Source organism: Tachysurus fulvidraco, chromosome 10 (genome assembly GCF_022655615.1).
Source record: "Tachysurus fulvidraco isolate hzauxx_2018 chromosome 10, HZAU_PFXX_2.0, whole genome shotgun sequence".
Taxonomy (NCBI): domain Eukaryota; kingdom Metazoa; phylum Chordata; class Actinopteri; order Siluriformes; family Bagridae; genus Tachysurus; species Tachysurus fulvidraco.
In genome coordinates, this window is record NC_062527.1 from 13,476,811 (window position 1) to 13,501,344 (window position 24,534).

Consider the following 24,534-nt stretch of genomic DNA (forward strand, 5'->3'; position numbering starts at 1 on the left):
TACTGAAGCAGTTATATAAGTGTATTTGCCCTAAAATTTTACTTTTTGCAAAAGTGCTGAGTAAATGGTATTTACAGAATGAAGGCGTTTTTAGGTGTTGGACCTGACTCAATGCCAGAATTAATGCCAGGTATTTTGTTAGAAGAGAGGGAACCAGACAGTTACTTAGCTGAGAATACTGAAATTTCTCACAAGGCAATGGCACACGATTTGTACACGTTTTTGTGTTTAGCCATTTATATACTTTTTGTTATACTTTTCCAGGTAAACAGTCATCCACAGCATTTTAAACACTAAACACTTGTCATGCTAACTAGCCATCAGTTCATTTTTTCCCTTTAATTAAGGAATGCTAGCCTAAGAAATTTGTGATAATGTCTTCGAAAGGCACTAAACACTTCACTTCAATATAACTACTAATAAATTCTGGTTGGATTTACAACATTTGTAAGGAACATTAAACCAGTGGCAGCTGTGGGAACATCCCCAACTCAGAAAAGTATACAAGCCAGAGGATTCCCATTTTTTGTTCTGCTTAATATTAATGTTATGTTCCGTTGTAATGTTAAAGATTAGATTATAATCCCTATCTGTAACTATGTTTACATGAATATCAGTGTTTTGTTTACATGGTGGTAAAACCATGGTGTTTTTTGCTGTGTACAGAACACCGCTAGCACAAAGCTGTTAAAAAGATTCTCTCCCCTTTTTTTGCGTTGAGTCTGCAAAACTAAATATCTACCCAATTGTCTTAAAGGCTTTACATATCAATGTGTTTTTGAAGTGTCTAGCCTGGAAAAGTAATGCAAAGGTGGAACTGTTCCTGTAAGCAGGAAGGCAAGCCCAGTCCTTTGGGATTGAGGCAAACATGGAGACCCCACGTGTTGGAAAGGCCCCAAACAGAGAGAAAGAAGACAATAAAGTTAGGGGCTTGGCATGGCAGCCTGCTTCACTCAAGTTTCTTTTGTAACTATCTCAGGCCTGCATTCCTCACCCCCTTCAAGTTTTTTTTTGTTCAGTATGAACAGCAGCCCTGCTGTCATGTGACTTTTTGTCTCAACAATTGGCACTGTTTATCAATGGCCAATGTCTTTGAAAGTGCATCGGTCCCCTGGGTAACAGACTATAGCAGCACCATCTCACTGCACTCCCAAGCCCTTTTTTTTAATATATATATTTGGCTTGATGCTTTACCTAAAGATTCATCACTAAGCTGATTTGTTTCATCACTCAAATGTTTAGACTTCTACGGAGTTAACAGAGGTAAGTAGATCTTTAGTACTGAATGCAAACCTCTTGTATTTAGGTCTGTGCCATATAGTTTCCGGAGGCTCGAGTGTTTTTTAAAATGGTTTTTGATTATTTCTTACCAAGCTCTTCAAAACACCCTTGGTCATAGTAAGGATAATGGAAAAATCCCTGTGTCTGTTACTATGGTAACAAAAACAAGCAGAATTTTCTTCAAAAAGTGCAAAACATTTCTGATAAATGTTATACAGTGTGTTTACTGAAGATTTTCCTAAGGTATAACCAAGGTATCTTGTGATGTTAAATGCTACTATGTTCTGTTTTTTTTTTTTTTTTGCTTTACATGCTGTATGCATTTTGCCTCAAACTTTTCCCTCTCAGTTTCTAAGTAGTATGAAAGCAACTTTATTGCCTCCTGCAACTTTTGGTGCAACTCCAACTTGCTGTTTCACAGCCAGAAGGGTAGAAGAAAGTAGGAAAATGTTTGGCTGTTTAGTTTTATGGTACTTGTTGAAATGATTGATTTAGTGCAGTACATAGGGCCAAGCACTAATAGTTTTTACATATGTAGAACCACAACAATGCTTCAGCTGCGAAGACAATTTTGAAAACCAAATCTCAACTTGCTTGCACGAATGACCAAATGTAATCCACTCTGCGTTCTCACCAGCAGAGACAACTGTTCATTTTCTATGTTGGTGCACAACATGGAGCTGTGATTTTAGCGTCTGCGGAATGGAGACAGAACAAAAAGCAGCATTTAGATTTAAATAGACAGTTAGAGATTTTTTTTAGCCCCTGTGGATTCTTTGGACCAGACCAATAGTGTGATTTTTTTCTTTAGAAAGTTTATTTACTACCTGCAGACCTGAACAGTGCACAAACACAAACGACTTTCTACTGAGATTTTAACTGAGGTGTTTACCATGATTGCTCAGAAAAATGAACCATATTTTCCCACAGTTCTAGTAGGTTTTGTGCTTCTTCTGCTGATTTAATCAGCTTAGACAAGCATGAATCCTATGATGCTGGTTATTGCTGATCCATTGCTGGTTTAGCTGGTCACCCAGAACGATAAAGCTCACTTCTATACCAACACTATTCTGGTCATGAATGCATTTCTAAGCTGTTTTTCTAGCCATGGATGCTTTGCTAAGCTGTTTTTTATTAAAGAGATATGAGAACGAGAAGACAAGAATATCATACAGTTTCTTACTTTAATGTTCTTGATCAACTTAAAATTGTGGCTTAGCTGTACAGAAATTGCAATAAAATCCCCTAATTTTCCTTTGAGAAAACCAATAACACTAAGTATTTTAGATGAAGAATATATGCAGAAAATGCCACAGACATGGGCATTTTAATATTTCCAGTTCTCTAAGCTAACCTTTTAAGTAGCTCAGAATTAAACCAAGACGGGATATCGGTTAAAAAGTGAATATTTGGCTGTGAGCCAGGAACCTAAGCCAGTGCTGATTGATCATAAACAAGATGTTAATAAAAGGATGATGTTATCTTTGGCTGACTGAGTCCTGTATTTCCTGCCTGCAGTGTGCCTGAGGTCTCATGGCCCTTAAGGACCGTCTCTTTCACAAGTCCAGCCATCACTTAGACCAACAATCGTTCATAGACCAATTTCATTATTTATTTCTCCCTCTAAACCCCACTCTAAGACTCTCTTCCAGTAAACACTTTATTCAATTTATTGTATTAATAATGCATGCCTTGGATTTAGTTTACAACCTTAAAAGCGCCCAATTTATAACAAAAAATTTGGCAATGGTTAAGGTAAGCTGTGCTTTAGTCAGTGCTGTGTGTCTGTCAACATAGAGCTTTGATGGAGTTTAGGGTGAACGTGAAGGCTTCTGAAAGAGTCATTGTTCTCCCAGGATATCAGCGGTGTCTGTTTGAGCTTGAGTGAAGGAAAAAGTCTCTGTTCATGTAAAAAAAAACAAAAAAAAAACAAAAAAAAAAACGTGAAAAGATAGAGACTGGGTTTGTGTTAGGGGGGTTGGTGGGGGTGGTGATGAAGAGTATTATCTTTTGAAGGATGGTTTCAGTTGACTTCATGTACCTGACAGGATAGATTTCTATGACACATTCCTCTGCACTTCCTCTGTTAAAAAAACAGAGAATATTTTTTTATTATGTAGACAGACACATACAATCTACCAACAGTAATCTCTGACTCATTTCACATCCAGTGTGTCTCTTTATCTAGAAACCGAATTTGGTCAGGAGATAAATAACATGGGGGGGGGGGAAACGACAGACAGTTCTCTGTCTGACTCAGCTAATCCAGACCAAAGTTGCAAGTTGTTTTTGTCATGTACTTTACTGGACCTGTTTAGTTTTTTTTTTTTTTTTTGGATTCATGTATAAAATGTGGCCCGATTTGTTATGTTTGTGCCTTTAGAATTTTTACCGACTGAGTAAAAAAAATTTGATTTAAGAAAATGGATTGTTTTTCTCTTCTTTGCACCCTGTCTCATGTTTGTATGGTGTGTCCGAGTGTGTGTGTGTGTCCGAGTGTGTGTGTCCGAGTGTGTGTGTGTCCGAGTGTGTGTGTGTCCGAGTGTGTGTGTGTGTGTCCGAGTGTGTGTGTGTGTGTGTGTGTGTGTCCGAGTGTGTGTGTGTGTGTCCGAGTGTGTGCACATATGTCAGGATGACAGTTTGAGAGCTGTGAATGTTTTGTGTTTGCTGTCTCTCCCCTTGCTCTTCTTTTCATCTTTTCTTGCCCTTGGTTTGACCCGTGCCACTGCACTACTGAGAAGAATGAAAACTGTCTGACCGTGACTGGCCACCAACACATTCCAGTTGTCCTTATGCTCATTTCCAGTCACATTTAACTAAATTTGATTTCATTTTTACCACCACTTTATGATGTTATTAGTACTAAATATTTCAAGTATAACCCCTATGAAGTTTTTAAATTCTTTTTAATCTTAAAATGTAAAGCAATTTGTCCTCTTCCAGAAATTTCAGGCGAGTCATCTGCTTAGCGTATAAAGAAATGCCACATAACAAAGTAAAATGTCGTCTGCAGTTGTGCTTTAAAAAGACTGTCTGCTCTTCTTGCCAAGAGAGGAAATTTTGAACTTTCATTGTTAAGGCTTAGTCGGGGTTTATATTATCACTGTGTTTTTGTTTTGGAAGCAAAATGAAAAGTGCACACTTTTTTTCTGAACGAACACACAGTATAATTTAACATTACAAAGTAGTGCTATCATTTGTGACCATAATGACAGTGCGAAGCTAAAATTATCTGCTCAGGGCATAAACAGCAATCACACATCTCTACCTTGTTTTCTTCTTTTCCTCACGCTGCTGTAAAAGTGAAGTCGAAAAACGAGGGAAAAACGGGGGAGCGCTCATCCTTAAGCTTAGCATTTCTGAGTCTTGAGCTCAGATTTATTCACGCACTTAAAACATGGTGCCTAGATTGTGTGGAATTTTAGCAGGACAACTACCTAACGTGCTTAGCTAATTGTAATGTCAATACTAAACAATTTTACAACCTTGTTTTCCTCATTTGGTTGTTGAGTGTTTATTTATTTTCATTTCTGTTTTTAAATGAAGGTTTTTAGGCTGTTGGCCTACATAGCAGGTTACAGGGGAGCTCTGGCGTGGCTTTTTTAATGCATACCTGTGCGCACAGTAGAAATCCTGCCTGTTTGTCGCCCAGAGACATTTTCTCAAATTTGTGGTCAGGTTTAAACATGTAGGTTTTATCAAAGCTCCCCTTATATGACACCTGCTTCAACTGCCACAGCATGGATATCATTTCCATTTCTGTGGCACATGGATAGTCTTGTTCTGCAAACCTGTCTGTTGCAGTGATATCAGAAAAGCTTTACAGCTTTACAGGGTTCCTGTTCACCCTGCCATTATGTTCTTTGTGCACAAAGTAGGTGAGATGAACTTTGTGAAATATGGTGGCTTGTTATTGAAATAGCATTGCCTCAAGCTTCATTACACTGCTCCAGTTGGTTTGGAGCAGGGTGGTCTTTGTCAAAATTGGCCTTCTGTGTTGTCAAAATTGGCCTTCTGTTTTAGGCTGCTCTAGGAACCCTTATAAATGCATATAGCTGTATTATGGTTAATGTTTCTGTGTTGTTGTAATTGTGATGGAAAAGGACGAGCACACTAATACCATTTAAAGCACAGGAACAAAAAGAAAGAGAAGTTAAAATTATAGTTGCAATATGTGTGTTTATTTATAAAGAAATATTTCTAACAATTATATTGACAAACCGACAATAAACTGTAGGTTGATATCTCCGTTCATGCGGTTATCCAATCAGCCAATCATGTGCCAGCATTGTAATGTATAAACTCATGCAGATTCATATCAATACATTTAATCTTCATTTCATACACCAGCATGCGGGGAAAGTGTGTTTTCAGTCTCCTTTACCATGGACTGGTTGTTGGTGCCTGATAAGTATTTAAGAAATTGCTGATCTGGGATTTGCACACACGACAGTATGTAGAGTTTACACAATGTGTGAAAAACCAAGAACATCCAGTGAGCAGCAGTGCTGTGGAACTGTGGAAACACCTTGCTGATGAAAGAGATCAGAGGAAATTAAGAAAACTAAAACTTTGATGGGAGATGAAGTACGGAAACGAGCGTTATTACCTTTTATCTATTACAGTACAGTAAAGTACAATTATATGTAAAAGAAATTGGGAAAATGCACATGAATTGAAGTATTATATAAGTTCGCATTATTTTTGAGGTATATTCTAAATTGTAATTTCATCGCACATGTAATTTGTTTTCATTCAATATTTGTAGTTTTCTGTATGAAACTTGAATGAGAAACAATATTACAGCAAAGTTATATTTTCTACACTTCAGTCTTAAATGTACAAAAAAAGAGGAAGTAGCAAGTCATGGTCTTTAAGACGACGGTTCTCTTCTTAAGGTTCATTCATTTTCCAGGATAGGTCGACCTTTAGTGAAGTGGTTTGATTGAAACTTGCAGAATTATATGGTATCTTTAAATCACAAAGAGTAGCGTTGTAGTCTTTTCCCTGCAGTGATTGGGGGATTGGCGGTTGTATCGGTAGGGGAGGAGAGATTAAATCCTTGACTCCAAGGAATGCTGGGAGGCAACTGTGAAATTTGACCAGGGATAAACTAGGAACCTGAATATAGTTTGATTTTACAGCATCCAGGACAGTTCATTGTCTGCATTTATAAAATGTCCTTTAAAAATCTGTTAGCTATTTCTAGCTGTTACACAAAGCATGCTTGTTTACAGACCTTGTTAGCTTATGAATACAATTTCTGCACTGCAAATCACACTTTCACAATGTGAAGTCAATTTTGTGTCTTTACTGAATACTTAATTATTTATAGTATGAGAAAAAAATCAGAGGAAATGGCTCAAGCCTTAAACTTTATTGACCCCAAATAATGACCAAATGCCATTTTCATTGTTCCGTTCCTGTTGCTATTGTGAACTGATGTGAACACTACTCATGTGAGCAGTGGAATATGAACGTGTTTTAGATCAGCTACACTTCATGTGTAGAGGCAGAACTGGAAGATAAGGCGTGTGTGTGTGTGTGTGTGTGTGTGTGTGTGTGTGTGTGTGTGTGTGTGAGATTTATTTATTTATTTATTTATTGGGGTGTACAGAATGGGAAAGAAGTGCTAATGGGAAACAGGTCTAGGTTCGTTCTAATGGCTCATTCCCAATGATCACTTCTGTCTCAGTGTGTGTGCCAAATGTTTTCAGCCATGTAACTGTCCTGTGCTTGTGTATGATGTTGTGATTTGTGTACATTGTTATGACATCTTGTTTTAAAACAACATAGTTTGTCAGGTTTCTGTTTCTTTGGACACTCCTTTCTCAGAGTCATTGGGCCGAACCCAAATTGTAGTCAGGAATTAGCATATGTATGGAGAACTATTACCATAGATACCAGAGAGAGAGAGCGGGACAGAGAAACAGAGAGAGCGGGGACAGAGAGCGAGAGGGACAGACACATACATACACACACAACCCGATGCAAGGACCGAATGTTACATCTGTTGTCACATTTGGACCTGAGACAAAATATTTATTTTTGCAGAGATTTTGTGAACATGATGCCAAAAGGTCAGCAAGGTGCTGTTTTAAACTGGAATTTAAGGAGGAAAATAAATTCAGTTAAATACAGTATTTAATAGGGGAAAATGGGAAAGTGAAACTATTAGTGCACCTGATTATGCACAGTGTATCATAATGGTAATATATCACAATATAAATATATTTTATTGTCATTTCACCCAGTCTGAAAAGGAAAAAAAAAACATAGAAAAAGAGATCCATCTGAGAGGATAAAGGATAGAGAGACCGAGAGACCGAGAGCGAGAGATAGAAATTGCATAGTCAGTTAAGCATATGAAACAAACATCCAGAGAAAAGCCTCCACAAAAAACTCCCACAGTCAGCTATGTACAGTATGTTGTATCATGACAATACTCTCCCCTCCCTCTCTCTCTCCCTCCCTCCCTTCCTCTACCCCCAGCATTTATTTTTTGCATACGTGTTAATGAGGAAGAGGGAGAGTTAATGAGCGAGAGGAAAAAGTATTTGAAAGGACCCAGAAACCAGGCAAATGGAAATAAGACACTCCTACTACCTGGAGAGAGGGAGGGACCTGCATCGTCAGCAGAGCTTATTGAGGCACAGATAGGGAGAGAAAGAATCAACAGCTTTTAGATGTGAGTGGGAAGTGCAATCTGAAAGAGGCGTCGTGAGGACACACAGAGGGGCTTCATTCTTCACGAACCTTCCAAACAACGGTTAGCGGTTCTCCTGAAAATCAGTCTGATCAACTAGCAGACACATTTGCAGGATTTTAATCTTCACTCCATCCTACCTTCATTCCTCTGTGCAGACATCTGTGGAAGATTTGTAAAAAAAAAAAAAAAAAACTCTTTATTTTAAAAGGTAAGAGACAGCTTAATAGTGTGTGTGAGTGTATGTATGAGTGTGTGTTTTCACAGTTTGTCATGTCAGAATCCGTAGCTTTATCAACCTGTTGTTAGTGTTATAACTGGCTCCACACCGAGCCTGTTTGTTTTCACACACCTGACTATGAGATGAGGAACATCTGAAAGAGTTCATGTGACGAAGCGCAAAGACTGATCGTAATTGTCACAATCCTTGCCCAACCTTTGGCTTATCAAGGTAAACTCACAGATAATGGATGCCTGAACTTTGTTTATTTTCAGTTCACTTCTAATCTCATCTCTGCTTGCTGCGTGTGTGTGTGTGTGTGTGTGTGTGTGTGTGTGTGTGTGTGTGTGTGTGTGTGTGTGCGGGTGCATGTTTGCCAGCTAACTAGGACTAGAACTAGGAACATTGAAAATCTATATATTTTGAGCTTTTTTCTAATTAGACAATATGTTGCTATTAAACTTTAAAGTTTTGACCTGTATGAACTTCTTTAAGGGCAACTTAGTCTACCAAGTCATTTAGTCAACCAAATGCCTGTTTTGACATGCTGTTAAGGAATCACATGCTATAGCAGCCTTCAGAGTAAATCAAATTCCAGTCTTTTGGACATTTGACTGATCTGCACTTGTAGACCTGAAACAGACAGATGAGGCCACAAGCAGAATTCTGTGGTTGGTACTGCAGGGATTTCTCATGAGTAGCCTGGTGGAGACGGGTCTCTTCAGTACTGGGATTTTTAAACTGAAGTGAGCTGAGAACAACAGGGGTGACCTGCAGACTTCTATCTTCAGCCTTTATGATGGTGAACAGGAGACCAAGCAAAACTTCTGTCTGAGCTAAAGAATAAATTCAGACCTTCCTCTGACAGTGAGAGAATAGTAGAGGCTTTACTCCCTAAGCTTGGCTGTAGCATTGAAGACCGCATGTTCAACTTGTTTACTCTGCATGTCTAAAGGCAGTAATAAGTACTACTTAAAGACATTATTATAAGTAGTAATTATTAAATAGTAATTACTATTACACTCTAAATGGCAACATAACTGAAGCAATACAGTAAAATCTAATCATGTGGTTTACTATGAGCCACAGGGTCTTGACCGCACTAGTAATTTTTCTTAATGGTAAAAGGACTCATTTTTTTCCAAAACAGCAGTTTTTAGAAAAGACTTTGTAGAATATTTTCATAAATATTTAAACCAAGTCTCTTTTAATTGCACTGAGCTTTAATGTCTAGTGAGTGAGTTTGACTGAATTGTAAAAATATTTAAGAACTTTAAGGCAACACTAACTATTATAGGCATCAATACTGAGCAGAAATACAGTGCATGTGGTTTTAGCAAATAGCTGTTCTTATTTATTGTATTTTTCCCTTTCCTCTGTCTCACTTTCTCATCTTCTCTCGATTTCATTCTTTGTTTCTTTGTGTGCTCATGACTTGACAGCCTTACTCTGATTCTCTAAACATTCACACACCATTGACAGATCTGGCAATGTGTGAAAAGCAACATGCATGAAATTGAGGAACTTTTCCAAACAGTACAGTATAAACCCATTACAGGTCAGAATCCTTTTGGTGAAAACCTTTGTACTGTCGAAGGAAATTTGCTGGACATGTGCCACCCTGGCCTGAGGAGCTGGCAGTGGCAGTGTCCCTGCTGCTCCAATGGTCATTGAAGAGGAACAGCAGTGTGAGACAGGAAAAATGTCCCCTTATGCTTTATTAAATTTTGAAGAGCACACAGCCCATAGGGAGGCCTTCCTTCACACTAACTGTCATGAAGTGTGTGCGCATTCATTGATTTCTGGCAGAACAGAGCATGCCCTTGGATATAGGCCTGCTATTGGTCATGGAGAGAAAAAGAGGGATGAGTGATCAGTGTGGACAGCATGTCTCTGCTGGGTAGTGAATATGTTTATTCTAAAAGGACAAGCAGAGGGATGAGAGCACTGGGCATTAACCTGTGTTACAGCCACAATCTCTCTCTGTCTCTCCCTCTTTTTCCCTCTCTGTCTCTCTCTCTCTCACACACACAATCACACTCACACTTGTACTCGCACAGGAACAGTTTCGAAAATCTGTGCCAGAGCCAAATTTTCTTCAGGTTTTTTTTTTTTTTACTATTTGTAATTCTTACAACTAATAAACTTTTTTCACATTTCATTTGTATATTAAAGCCCATCTCTGTCTCCACACTCAGGGAAACCACTGACAAACTGGAGTTCTTAAAATGAGTGTGATTATCATCTGTTCCGGTCTCCAGTGTGAAGACTGATTGTAACTGCAGAGCTAGAGATATGCTCTGATTGTTTTTGCTTAGATAAGCAATATCAGTTACATTTTGATTCTGGCTCTCCTCAACCCACAATGTCACAGTCTACTGAAAGTGATTGATGATTTTGTAAGCCAGTGACTTTGTGGCGATCACTTTATGCTGGTCGTACGTTCAACATTTGGCTTTAGAGTTTCATCTCATGTCTCCTGTCTCTCATTCTCTGTTTGAACGTGTGTGTGTATGTGTGTGTGTGTGTGTGTGTGTGTGTGTGTGTGTGTGTGTGTGTGTGTGTGTGTGTGTGTGTGTGTGTGTGTAAAATATAGCACAGAGTTTGTATTTCTTCTGTATCCCTTCTAACACTATTCTATGGTGAAGCACAACATAGTACAAATGTATCCATCTGTCCGTCTATGTATCAGGCAAAGACACAACAAACAAGGTGTTTGCAGACAGTACTATATGTATGGGAATTTGTGCCATAGCTATTTTTAAGAGGACTATTTTAAAATAAAGTATAACATTTAGGACATAGACACTACTGAAGACTGATGTGCTATTCACCAAGTAACTGAGACATTCAACTAAGAACAGTGAAGGAAAACCAGAGTTCTGTCTGTCTGGCTACATTGTGCATTTCCAGTTAAACTGTACAGTAAATGCTAAATCTCTAAATCTTAGTGGCTTATTCATGGTTTTTACTTTTATTTTTTTAATTCCACACCCCACCCTTTCTACCAATTTTCTTTACTACCCCTTCTCAATTCACAATTAGGGTTACGGCTAACACTTGCATCCTCTAAAACACGTGAAAACATCCAACCTGTTCATGGTGCTTGAGAAGCTCTATCCACCCTCTTCCACATACATGAGCTCACAGACACTCACGATTCGGTAGTTTTACTGTGATTTCTGCTTGGAGATCACAGCCTGACCCTGCCTTTATTTTAGTGTTTACTGCTTCTACAAGCATTACGGTAAGAATAATAAGACCACTCTGTAAAGGTCTCCTATGTTAATCAATTCAAAACCGACATTCAACCACGACTACTTGACATTACTAATACAGTCAGTTCTGAATTCTGATTAGTAACTAGACAGTTCAGTACCCCAGTGTAGTGGGAAAGTGCTGTTTTTCTCACATTTTGATTGGGCTCATCTCAATGGCAGCAAGAGAGCTCACTTTTATCTGCACTTCCCTTGTGCAGAAATGTATTGGCTGTGAAAATAAATCCCTGGCTGCTGGGATCCCAAAGTAAATATATGACCTTACTCCAGTAGGTGCATCAGGAAAACAGGAACAGAGCTGTAAATCCAAATGGCAGCACCACCCCTGCCTCTGAGATCTCAGACTAATCCTTTATTGAATTTCTTGTAATGAGTGTGCTGAATCTGGCTCTTCACCCATCTCCACTGCAAATATTCTGCTTTGTGAACCCCTCAAGCACGTAAAGGCCGTAGCCTAGTGCACTTGACTGATGTTCCAGTCTGTCCCACTGGTTTCCTGTGCAGCTTGCAGCAACTTGAATTTCCAGCTATAACAAAATAATTACTACTTTGGTAGCCGTTAATGTTTTGCATTCTTATAAAGTATAGGTGGAAAAAAAGAAAAAGCATTCAGCTGTATTCCTATATGTTCTATACCTGAGGATGTCATGATCAGACATGTAAAAAGAGAGAAAACTGGGTGTACAGTATTTCAGTTTTTCATCCCTTGTGCATGTTTAAGAGGCGTTTTGTGGAATAGGACAGGCTGTGGGATGTCTGGAATGCATGCATGTCTTTAAGCTCCTACTCCTGGAATGTGGTGTTTTGCTGTGCACTTTCCTGCTGGATTTTTGTTTGTACATGAACGAATCCATGTTTTTCTACTCTATGGATTTAAAGTGTGTGGTATTAGATCAGGTGTGGCACCAGGAACTTTACGCTCCATATGCATTCCTTGTGTACTCTATGCCTTGAAGTGTTCCCTGTGTTATGTAGGGTATTTAAAAATAATAAAAATAAAAAAAAACTTCCAGGAATTGGTGCTAGAGAGTGAGTAAGCAGTACAGTATTTTGTAGGCGTATGTCTTTTTAGTCTATTTTAGATGAATCTTGAGCTTCTGTCCACTTCTGACAAAGCAGTCAACATTTTCCTATCCACCTACCATCTAACTATATTTCCACATATGACTTCACACACATGGTCATTCTTAAAAATATTCACTGTAAAGTAAAATATTTTCCTAACCTTTCACTTTCTCTGTTTCCAAATGAGCATATGGGCCTAAGCTCCAAGCTGCTTATCTTCCCAGTAAGCCCCCTCTATTTTGCCGCAAGCCTTGATGTGGATCATTTACATAAATTTGGAGCAGCCAGCAACATTATACACAAGCGTGGTAAACATTTCTAAATAATTCAAAACGGCAGACATGGAGGGAAAAAAAGAGCGTAAATAACTAATGAACCAAGCCTATCCAAGCCCATTAATGCAGTCTCTCTCTCTTTCTCTCTTTAAAACATGGCATTCACAATAAAACAAAACACAGTCCAGAAATATTGTATGCTTGGCAGCTGAAGACAGCTTTTCTTGAATAAAACAAGTGTAATAAATTGGTCATGAAAATAATCTGGTAGAACGTTTTTTTTGTTTGTTTGTTTATTTTTTGTCCTGCAGAAAGTCTCACACTTTATTAATCAGTTTTATTTAAGTTTAGAAAGACAAAATGCTGTTTTCTACAGAGTTGCATGTTTTTGAATTGCATGGTTGCAAATTGTATTTGAAATGCATTAAACAGAACTCCCTAGACTAGCACACTTCCCTAAATTGAGTAGAGAGAACGAGCCGTCTCGGTTGTCTCTACAGTCCCTGTAATGTAGGCCAGTCTAGATTGTTATCTGCACCACTAAAAGGTACTTTGAGTCAGAAACCCAGGATGCAATTACCACACAGGACACCTACTAAGAGTGCTGCACAAGCAACAATTATTGCGTGTGTGTGATTGTGTTTATTGGTCCCTGGAGCAAAGGCAGAGATTTGTCCCCCCAGCCTGAGCAGGTTTGACCTCATTAAAATCAGCTCTAGTGTCCACTCAAGATTCTTCTGTTTGAAGACTTGCCAGGCTCCTATAATCACATATAACTGAAGGATATTACGTTTTTAGATTTAATGTTTACATATTATGTGTAAATACTGCTTATGTACCTTTACATATAAATATACTTTGAACGTTATTAGGGGAAAGGTAATATTAACAATGTCCAACAACTTGTTTAATGATCCAGTTTGTATACTGGAACAGAACATGAAGGTGCATAGATCTCATACTTTCGTCCTTTCTCTGTTGCGCTCTCTTTGTTTCACGCTCGGTGAATTTCCTAAAAATTAATTTGTTCATAAGAAAAACACATTTGTTTTAATATTTGCAAAACAAATGTACTGTGAAATACGCTATTATATTAACCATGCTTTTTTTTTTTAGATGCAGTCAAGCAACAGCTGTCCCTAATGAACAAGCTGTATGCGTTTGCATCATATGACTTCAACATTATACATGCACACCTGCCTCTTTGGTGCAAATTAACAAAAAATGGACACCCACCATTAGAGCCTCTGTCATTTCTTCATAATGTTCTTGCTCACTGCTCTCCCATACAGTAGATGATCATAGCAGGTGAAGCTTCAATCTAGTGCAAGAGAAAATGGAGCAGTGTATAAAAGCAGGTTTACTCAATCCTTCATGTACTATAATGTTTCTGCTTCTATAACTTCTGGTAACTTTAATACTTTATAAAAAATGGAAATCTTGGAACATGTCATAGGAAATGCATCCGACTCAGCTGCACCCTGGGTAATAATTTGTGAAAGATTTATAATGATTTCTTTTGTAATTTGGGGCATGTTCAGGATACGTTTGTCAGCAGCTTATCAATACACAGGAAGCATGAGCTGTTATTGTTGGTGTACACTCTGTAGTTGTACAACTGTTCTGTTGGCTGATGGTAAGAGGAGGTGGATTACTTTGTGCCGTTGAGTTACAGATAGCAAACATGGAACATGCATACGTGTGGGACTTTCTGCTCATCTTTGATGATCATTTTTATACATTAAACTTGTGTGTTTCTTAATCTTGTATTTATCTGTGATTTATACATTAGCCTTATTCAGATAATGTTATTTTTATTTGCTCAGGCTTCTTCTGTGATAGTCTTGCATCCAACTGGTTCCATCAGCTTTCCCTTGGATATTTGTGTTAAACATGGTGATATGATAACATTATGAATTAATTATAATCCACTCTTCCTAATGTTTTTTTCTGTCAGTGAATGAACTCCCAGTGAGGAGAGTACAGAGACACAATAATGCAGCACATTACATTTTTGGGAAATCGTTCATATGATGTGATGTGATTTTTCTGAAGTGAAATCTGGATGCTTGCACACTGAGAGTGGAAACACAAGCGGCAACATCTGTTTGTGAAATCAGAGACTCCTGTCCTCCATCCCGTCAGGACTGAAATTATCAGACCACCCTTAAGTTGACAGAAAAGCAGTAGGTAATTTAGGCTGGAATTTTCTCGGGGGTGGAGGATGAAAAGCACTGACAATGCCAGTCCAGACAAAGTAAACTGCCTGAGTAGACCCTGTAGGAGATTACGAAAGATCTCAATGTAGAACTAATCCTTCTGAATTGAGCTTTAGTCATTGTGTGTATTTAAGCAGAACACCACCGGAAAGCACAGGATGACAAATGGTATTAAACGCCCTTGAACAGTAACCATTATTGTCCTGCACTATGTGCCCTGACTGGCACTGCCCAATGAGCACAGGGGCCGGACAACATTAATAAAGACATTGCCTCAATCAAAATAAAGTAGAGAGGCTATCACGCTTAACTTCTGCTGCAGGCCACAGTCTAATGACTTTTTAGAGTAATGCATTAAAATGCAGTTGAGAGTTAATGACAAACAGTCATCTAGCATACAGTCTAGCAGCTTGTTTTGAGCACAATTTGAGTTTTGTTCAAGCAAAAGTTGTCCCAGACATCATTGACATACCGTCTGTATTCTGACATGTTTCTATAAAACAAGATCATGACAATTGTGTTGGCCATTTTTAAACTAGCTTAAAGTGCCAAGCCTTTTGTTGCCTGTCCTGTCCTCTGCTCCTTCTCTGAGCATGGGACTATGTTTCCAGCCCCAATGGGACTCTAAAAGCACTTGGTATAGTTCTAATTTCTGACCACTTGGTGCAATAATAACTCCAGAGAAGCTAAGTTGGGCAGTGAGTGTGCTGCCCCACAACTGTGCAACACCTTGACAGGTAAACAAAGCAAGGGATCATCAGCTATTATCTGACAAATAGCCAATATTTTATCCATCATCTCAATCAGCATCTCGATAGAATTTAACATGTATAGTTGCCTTCAGAAGATTAATATTTGTTGAACAGGTGATAGAGAGTTTGCCCCATATACTCACTCCACTAAGAATCAGGCCATAAATGAGGCATGTTTAATATGCTCAAATATGTTGAAACTGTTAAAGCATCCAATACAGATGCTTGGTAAATTATGATAGAGTGCTGATTGTTAGTTGTTTGCCTCCAATACAGCATACTGGTTATTTGTATTCGGGCTAATGTTTCTGTAAATGCTGAACTGGTTTTGGAGTTTTCTGACTTTTGAAATGTATTTTTTCCATGAAAACATGTGCTGATGAATGACACTACTGAACATCGGTATTTTCTGACAACTGATGCACATAACCGTGACACTGTTGTCACATCAAAACTCTAGATAGATTCTCACAACCAGGGCTGCAGATCTTTTTCCATATGAATCATTTCTCATGAATAACTGATTCTGAGATGAGAATTTAGAGCAAGAGACGGAAGGTTAGGGATTAATTAAAAGCGAGAGATAGAAATGATGTCCTATAATCATGAATTTAAAGGAGGCTCAGGGTGAGCAGAGGATAAGAGGGAGGGCTGGTCTTGGGTGCGTCTGCCTGCATTTCTTGACTCTGTGGGCTGGAACATGTGTAACTGGACTGAGGAGCTGAGCTGAGCCCATAACATCAAAGCAGTAGTTTAACATCTGTGCTGTAATCAATAACTGAGAGAGCTCAAGGATTGCATACATAATCATTTACCAAAGCACATAGTGTAACTGAACTGTGAGTTTTTTTGGATAGATGGTTAGACCTTATTTAACTTTTTTAGACTTATAGTTGATGTGCTGAAATTTGCATTTTCATTTCCAGTACTGAAGAATATGAGGGGGAAAATGCTTTAGTCAGCATGTTTGTGTGTATACAACTGAGGAGAATTTTACATTATTACTTGAAATATTATTATTGAATTACTGTATCCTATGCACACAACTTTGATTTTTATTATCATATCATTGACATTTGCATCGATTTGCCCGTATTTACCAAGTGACACATCAGTTCCACTTTATATTTGTTTTGGAGCTTGGTAGCTTTAGTAACCATCATGCTGTGTAAAGAACTGCACCCTCAGGCCTTGAGCTTGATTTAGTGCTCAAGCCTGTCCAAGCAGCAAAGACAAAAGAAGATTTGTTTGTCTCACACAGTCCTGTACTACGGCATTCCTCTGCCAGCTTATGGAGGATGGTGGGGGTCCAGCCAAGTAAAGAAATTATAAATGAAGGCATCAGCAGTTAAAACTCTAAGCTTCAAGTACAGAGCTCCAAATCATGACTGCAACGCTTTCAAATAACAGTGACTAAAACTAATTGCAATGAGAGGAATGTACAGGGAGTTTGATTGAATGAAAGTACTTGTGTGGGTACCCTTGGATTATGTCAAATCATTGTGCACTGCTAACAGCGTGTGCCAGGAACGGTTCGAGAGCTTGTGAACAAGTCAAGATTAAGCACTAGGCTAAAACAAAACAAGCTGGTAGAAGCAGATGCTCTTGTATCTGTTTTTGGTCCATGTTGCCAAAGAGCTCTTTGATCCTCATCCCACAAAGGGTGTTTATTCAGAATGTCAGATGACTCATGCAACAAATGTTTCTGGGAATTTTATCATCATCCGAATAAAGGAGTGATGAAGGATGCGGTCACAGCATTCCACGGGTTTCCTCCTTTTTGATGTGTAAATCCTGGTATCTTCACTGCTACTTTTGCTTCATGTTTGTGATGACCGTGAACTAAATGATCAGAAAAAGATATTTTGCGATGTTCCTTCAATTCTTCATTTTAAAACCTTTTCATCAAGCATAATTATTGTTCTGTGAATGGCTGTTCATTTTAATTGCCAGTTGTTTATTGAGCATTGTTTAGTTCCATTAAAAGAGGTTGGTCTTGACTTTTCTGACCATGTTTACAAAGGCTGCAAACAAGTGCTGTATATGTGCACAGAGCCACCATCCATCAACACACACTCACATTAATCTTCTGCTTGGGGCCTCATTTGCTACCTGCTGTACTGCCAAACTAGCCCAATGTTACACACTACTAAAGCTGTGCAATCTGTTCGTGTTGAGAGGCTTCTCTCTCTCTCTCTCTCTCTCTCTCTCTCTCTCTCTCTCTCTCTCTCTCTCTCTCTCAAAACAGAAGTGTGTTTGAAGTTCTAGCAGATTTGAACATTGAAAAGAACAAACAGCATGCTTAATCAGGGCAAAATTAAGCTTTTGAGCCAATTGATCATTTTTGAAGTTTGTTTATCCACTGGAGTAGCCATTTGCCCTATCCATTTAGTTGAAGCCCTATAGATATTTTAGAATGAAAAACCTTGTGGTTAATGAGAGCCTTCCCTTCTGTCTTTCCATCCCTCACATTTTATCTTAACAGCTTTTGCACCCTTCTTTATCTGTGTTCTGTTTGTGTCTTTTCAGAACTGCTGGGTCATGCAGTGCTGGTTGTGTCTGATCTGATCTGATCTCAGCTGAGCTGAGGTCTGGTGCCACGCTAATGGAACTCAAGGTGTGGGTGGACGGTGTGGTGCGGGTGGTGTGTGGTCTATCGGAGGAGACGTCCTGTCAGGATGTGGTCATTGCTCTTGCTCAAGCCATAGGTATGTTTAGACTTCTATGAGACAAAAATATCCGGTGAAGAAGGTGGATTAATTAGCATGTAACAGATTTAGTGTATATCTGTTCAGGTACAGGGCAGCTCATTGGAGCGTTCATTTGCCCACTGGGTTAGCTATTGTATTTATGTTTTGCATAAAGTTTAGCAAACTGTCCTACTATACTGTAAGTATTCATAAACACAAACTTCATAAAAGATTTCATGTGGCCTCACTAATTCCTTTGCCTCCCACAGGCCAGACGGGTCGTTACGTACTCATCCAGAGACTGAGAGACACGGAGCGTCAACTTTTGGCTACTGAGCGTCCTCTGGAGTCACTGGCTAAACTTGGGCAGCACAGTAATGAGGTGCAGTTCTACCTTCGGCGCACCGGCCCCAGCAGCAACAGTAGCCATGAGCGCACTCTCTCTCTTCATAAACCCCCTGAAACAGAACCCCCAAAACGAAACGCACCCAGAAAATCCCTGACCTTCAGCCTAGGCCCTTCTTCTTCCCCACGCACCCGACCCAAACCGAACCGCAGGTCTCCAAATACCAAGCACCCACCTGAGTCCAGAGCATCTCCATCGCCTCACACCTCCCATCAGCCCAGTCTGTCTAGAGAGGAAGTGTTCCGGCAAGTTTTCGAGCAGCAGGAGCGACTGAAGGCACTAGAGGCTCAGCTAGAACTCCTGGAGAAGGAGACACAGGCATGGGATCAGCAGGAGGAATTGGCTGTTGCAGAGCATGTACTACTGGAAGATGAGGAGCAGTGGGAGGAGGAGCTCAGGACTGAGATGCAGCGTGAGAGTGCAATGAGGAAGCAGCTGGCTGACTTAAATGCCAAGCTGGATGAGTGTGGTACCAGCCTGAAAAATCTCACCACAAAATCCACACAGCTTGAGCTGAACCTTCAGAGGGAAAGGATTGATGCTGAAGCTCTGTCCACACAGGAACATACAGAAGACTCTATGGATGCTGTACAAATGGAGCTCCAGAGTCAGCAGAAACAAGGAGAGGAGCTGAAGTCTGAGCTGGTGGAGACAGAAAAAGCCCTGGGAAAAGCAGAAATGCTGCTACAGGTGAGCAGAGAGGATGTAATCTTTTGTTAGCCTTGACTGCTATTTCTCAGTTGGAGGCTTAGTAGCTAATGTTATGTCCTGTGTACAAACTCAGCATGGTTTTGTCACTAAAATTAATTTGATGCACACAGTATGTATGCCATGTTCAAATGTTTAATAAAAAAGATGTAATTACATTAACTCTGATTTACTAATGTGTTTTGTGAAGAGAAACAGAAAAGAGTGCGCTTAAATTACCACTTGCTCTTGTTAGCCAACAGTAAGCTCTGATTGCTTAGATTACTGATGGATAATCCAAAGTAAACCATTTTTTTTTAATTCATTGCTGGTAGTTGGGACCAAAATAGCTTTCTGTGTACTGAATATCGAAAAATGAAGTGCAATCTGAAGTCATCCTTATTACCTCAGGTCTTGCCCCAAGCTCCATTTAATTTTTGTGCATAGCAGTGACTGGAATTTTTCTTTATAATGAATATCAGTATTTTTCTTGATAATGAATTCCCTAACAACAGAATTCCAGAGAGGGCTCTATGCTAATTATCTTTTTTTTTCCTCATATAACATCCGGTGTCATTGTCTAAGACATAGATGAGTGTTAGTTTTGACGTGTCTGTCTCTTAACTTTTTTTTTTTTTTCTTTTCTTTTCTTTTCACTAATGGAACACAGACTGCACGTGTAGAGACACACCTTTAGGGAACAAATTCCTGGACTGCTGTTAAGAGAGCCACAAGGCATACATTTAGGGATGATAGATGAAGCATATCGACCTCTAGTGGTATTAAATAGTGCACAATTCAACTGCAACCACAATTAAGATTTCAATAAGCCTGTCAAGTTTACTTTACATGCAGTGTCTGATTTGGTCATTTACTGTACGACAGTTTGATGTTTTGATATCATTCAGCCACACAATATCTACTTGTTTCTACGCAGACAGAAATTGTGTTATTTCTTTCAGTTCAGGTAGCATGTTACTCTTGTTTGGACTTCTAGCCTCTAAAGGCTTTTAAACCACATAAATAAGGTTTATTCAATTTATAAATTTCACATAAAGGTTCACATAGTGCTGAGTTTTTATCTAGCATTATAATACTACAAATAATCACAATTAAAAAGGACTATTTCAGGTATTTAGATATAAAGGTATATCTTATTTATGGGAGCAAACACTTATACGTTTTCATTAGCTTAATTCTAAATTCAGTGGGACATAATGGACATAATGATAATGGCATAAATCTGGGTATTTACTAAGTATAATTACTACAAATTTAATAAAGGAAGCTAACAACAATACCTCCTGGTAGGTAACTGGACATATTAAATGCCATATACCCTAAATCCTGACATACATTTGTTGGAATCTTTAGACCTGAAGACATATCACATTAGATATATTACCCTGATTTTGAACCCAAAATGCAACATTCTTGTGGGCTAGATAGAATAATATAATCCTCCTTTCTTTCTTTTTTTATTGTATGTTATAATAGATTTTGATATGAGCTTGCCATTTAATTTTCCAGTGAATATGTAGCTCCAAATGGTGGATTAGCTTTAAATGATGGCTTAAATGGCTCTCTTGTTTAATATATAATAATGTGAACCTCATACATTTCAGCTGGATTTGTGATGTGATATTGTCTGGCTCTATAAAATTATGAAAACAGTGCATTTGTGGAACTTTGTCCTTCTTTTGTGTCCAGGCTAAACAGGAGCAGTTGGATGAGCTGAATAAGGAGCTGAGGCAGTGTAACCTACAGCAGTTCATCCAGCAGACCGGAGTGCTCCCAGCCCAGAGCTCCTCTCGTACCGACCTCCACCAGCAGCTGGACCAACAGGAGCTAGCTCAGCTATTGCAGGACACATCTATAGACAGTGGTACAGTATACACACACCATATATATCTGTCTTATGCAAATGCAGGATCAATGTATGCCATTTGCAGGACAGGTTATAAAGACTTTTTGAACCTATACTGTATATGCTTTTACGCTTTTACGTGCATATATTTCAGCTTTATTAGATTATTCCGGTGTTCATGTAGCCAGCAAAATTCTATATCATATGTCCAATTAAGATTGTGATCAAGAAGTCCTCTATGGTATTTTATCCCATGATTAGATTATATCAGCACTGTTACGGTTCATTTAGTTCATTTTTACTACACTGTTTAAATCAAATTATTGGCTGGTTTATGCAGACACTGCACTTCCATCATCAGATAATTTTGTAAAATAACAATTTTCCACTGTTCACAGACTGTCTACAGCGGCCCACAGCTAAGCAGTTTCTGGGGCATCCGCGCAACTTGCAGCACCCCCTGGTGTCCAGCTTGAACCCTGAGGGTGTGTATGTGTGAGTGTGCTGCTCATCCACCCTGTACTGCCATGGCACCTCTCAGCCATGTCTGGTGGCAGCAGTGCTCTCTGGGTGGAGGTTCCTGCATGATGCCCCTTCTGATCCAACCCTGATCTAATAAAGCGTGTAACAGATTGACACCTTATCTGGCTGGCATCATACAAGGCTGTATAAATACTTATAATATACATATCTATAAGACAAGCATGCATAGGAGTTAGGATTATGATATTCAGATTCTTGAGTATGCAGTATTTGTACATTATAGGACATCTGCATGGATATAGCCAACTGAAGAAAGTACAAATGTATCTACAGACTGCATTATTATTAGGGGAAATCCATGTTTTACAATTAAGCGTGGTTAATTTTTAAAATGCTTGCATCTTAGAAAAAAAGAGTCACTGTGTGATCAGTATATTAAGAATAATTTCTGGCCTTTGTATTTGAGAGAAAAGTTGTGCAGTTGATGCACTATGCCTATGAACGTCCTTCTCTTTGTGCAGATCATCTTAAACGTAGGTTCTGTGAATTTACAATAGTAATGATGCAAAATCATAGAGCTGAAAAGGAATAGCTGCAAATACATTTATGAAATGTTTGAAACTCAAACAGTAGAATTAGAAGCCTTCAAAGCAGGTTAAGAAAGTTTAAGCTCTCAAGTTTTTTTTTTTAAAGGAAACTCTGGGCTGGTCTTTGTTACTCGTAAGCTGAGGTGGGCGTGAACATATCTCTTAAGTCAGAGGAGAAGAGCTTTAATGCATGTGTGGTTAGATGACATCTCATTTAATCCATCATCTGTCAAATTGCTTCACTGATGCAACATTCCATTTTCGTGAACGTTGTCGAGTCCTTGTCTGGTGCCTTTCAAATAAAGTGTTGACTTGATATGTCCTTCTCAACACTTTAGTTTAAGGGACTGAGAGCCTGATACAGCATCTTCAAAAGCTACATGTGAAACGATGGTTCAGGCCATCGCCAATCACTGACTAAGCTGCTGTGTCACCACATTTCTCAGTCATTGGCCTTTCATAGAGTGCAGGGTTTATGCGGACACAGTACAAAACTTATTCGAAGGTGTTTTCATGGCTCTGGTCCTTGTAATAAACTAAAGTGTTTATTGTTTTGTCCTTACACCTTTTAGACTTGCTCCTTTAATGTGTTTTGGTGTTTTCTCCTTCATTTTGTATGCCTTTTTTTTTTTTTTTTTTTTTGCTGTTGGTTTGGAGTCTGTGTTCGGTTTCATTGGTTATCTCTGTATTTGTCTGTGTCTTGTGATTGAGTTAAACTGGAGAAATAACAAGCTGTAGGTTAACTGATTATTCAGACTGTGATCCACTGTTTGGCAGGATGGTTCTCTTATTACTAAGCCACTGACAGCACTTGTCTTGAGAACAAGACAGTATGCCTGATGATAATGTTAATCATAATTTCAAATACTGACCGGCCATTACTGTATGTTGTGTTTTACAGTTAATACAGTATTAGTCCAGAGATAAAGGAGTGTGAATGAGCCAGAGTGTTGAACTGTTTAGTGATCCAATAATAAAATAAATGATTGCTTTTTGTCAATTTCTTTAAATATATATATATATAAAATAATAAAAAGAGCATTGGTATGAATTTCTCTTCCTGCTTTTAAACATAATTAATGAGTGAGACTAATAATATTCAAATGCCTACTACTTTATATGTTGACATAAATTAATACGTCTACACTTTAGCACCAAACAGCGATTATACTAAAACACTGAAATAACTGACTCTTTCAGCTCACTGAAAGAGGAAATACATTAGAGAAAATGATCAGAGTGAACTCACAAGTGTGTTACTCTGTTAGTCCCTTTTAAAACACTGTCTGTGGGAAGTGCCATATAAAGCCTTCTCTTTTGCTGATCCAAGGAACTGAACTCTGGTTGTTCCTCACTGTGTTCTTATGTGCTTGATATAATAACCATGCTAAATTAAACTCCCATTCTGCTTAAATTTTTAAATCTAAGATGGAAATTATTCTAATTTTTCTTTTGCTTTTTTTTATCATTATAAAAAAAAAACCTTTGGATGTATGGGGGCCTTTCCCTTCTGGTTGCTGTATGGTTCTAGGTCTCTCAGTGGCATTGGCTTAACAGGGAAAACTCTTAGTGCACGGATGTATTTTTCCTAACTTCCAAACTCACACATTGCACACATCATTCCATATCATATTCTTGTGTGTCTTACAGTCCTGGCATCCAGGGAGTCATCATGGAGGTAAAGCCTGAAGGGCCAACAATCTCTCCTATTAAACCTGTGGTATTTAACCAGTTACTGCTCTAATGGTCCTACTCATCTCATCAATGTAACAAATATATATATGCTGTATATATGACTGTACGTTTACATTTTGTTACATTCCAAAACATTTATTTACTGTAAAATATTACCAGAAAGATTTATCTAGAGAACTATTACTTTTGTTTATGTATTTAAGTCTAATAAAGACAGTGCTTTGTGTTTACATACCTTTGGTCTTTGTGTCTGTTTTTAAGCCAGTGTTCTATTACTGATTATAGCATGAATTTAGGTTATGATACGAGGATACTCGTTTTAT

General features: G+C 38.6%; 1 protein-coding gene across 2 annotated transcripts in view; it reads left to right on the top strand.

Annotated features, from left to right (window-relative positions):
• The window catches only part of rassf7a (Ras association domain family member 7a), a 26,897-nt gene extending 2,454 nt beyond the window's left edge, over positions 1-24,443 (top strand). The window contains exons 1-6 of one of the 2 annotated variants that reach the window (XM_047819934.1): positions 7,913-8,198; positions 18,326-18,504; positions 18,756-19,582; positions 21,290-21,464; positions 21,845-21,931; positions 24,167-24,443. In XM_047819934.1, coding sequence (XP_047675890.1) covers positions 18,402-18,504; positions 18,756-19,582; positions 21,290-21,464; positions 21,845-21,931; positions 24,167-24,198 — 1,224 coding nt within the window. In that variant the 5' untranslated portion in view covers positions 7,913-8,198; positions 18,326-18,401 and the 3' untranslated portion in view covers positions 24,199-24,443. Of the gene's footprint in view, positions 1-7,912; positions 8,199-18,325; positions 18,505-18,755; positions 19,583-21,289; positions 21,465-21,844; positions 21,932-24,166 lie in introns of those variants that run through there. The other variant, XM_027173517.2, reaches the window with a different exon arrangement.
• The last annotated feature ends 91 nt before the right edge of the window (positions 24,444-24,534 follow it).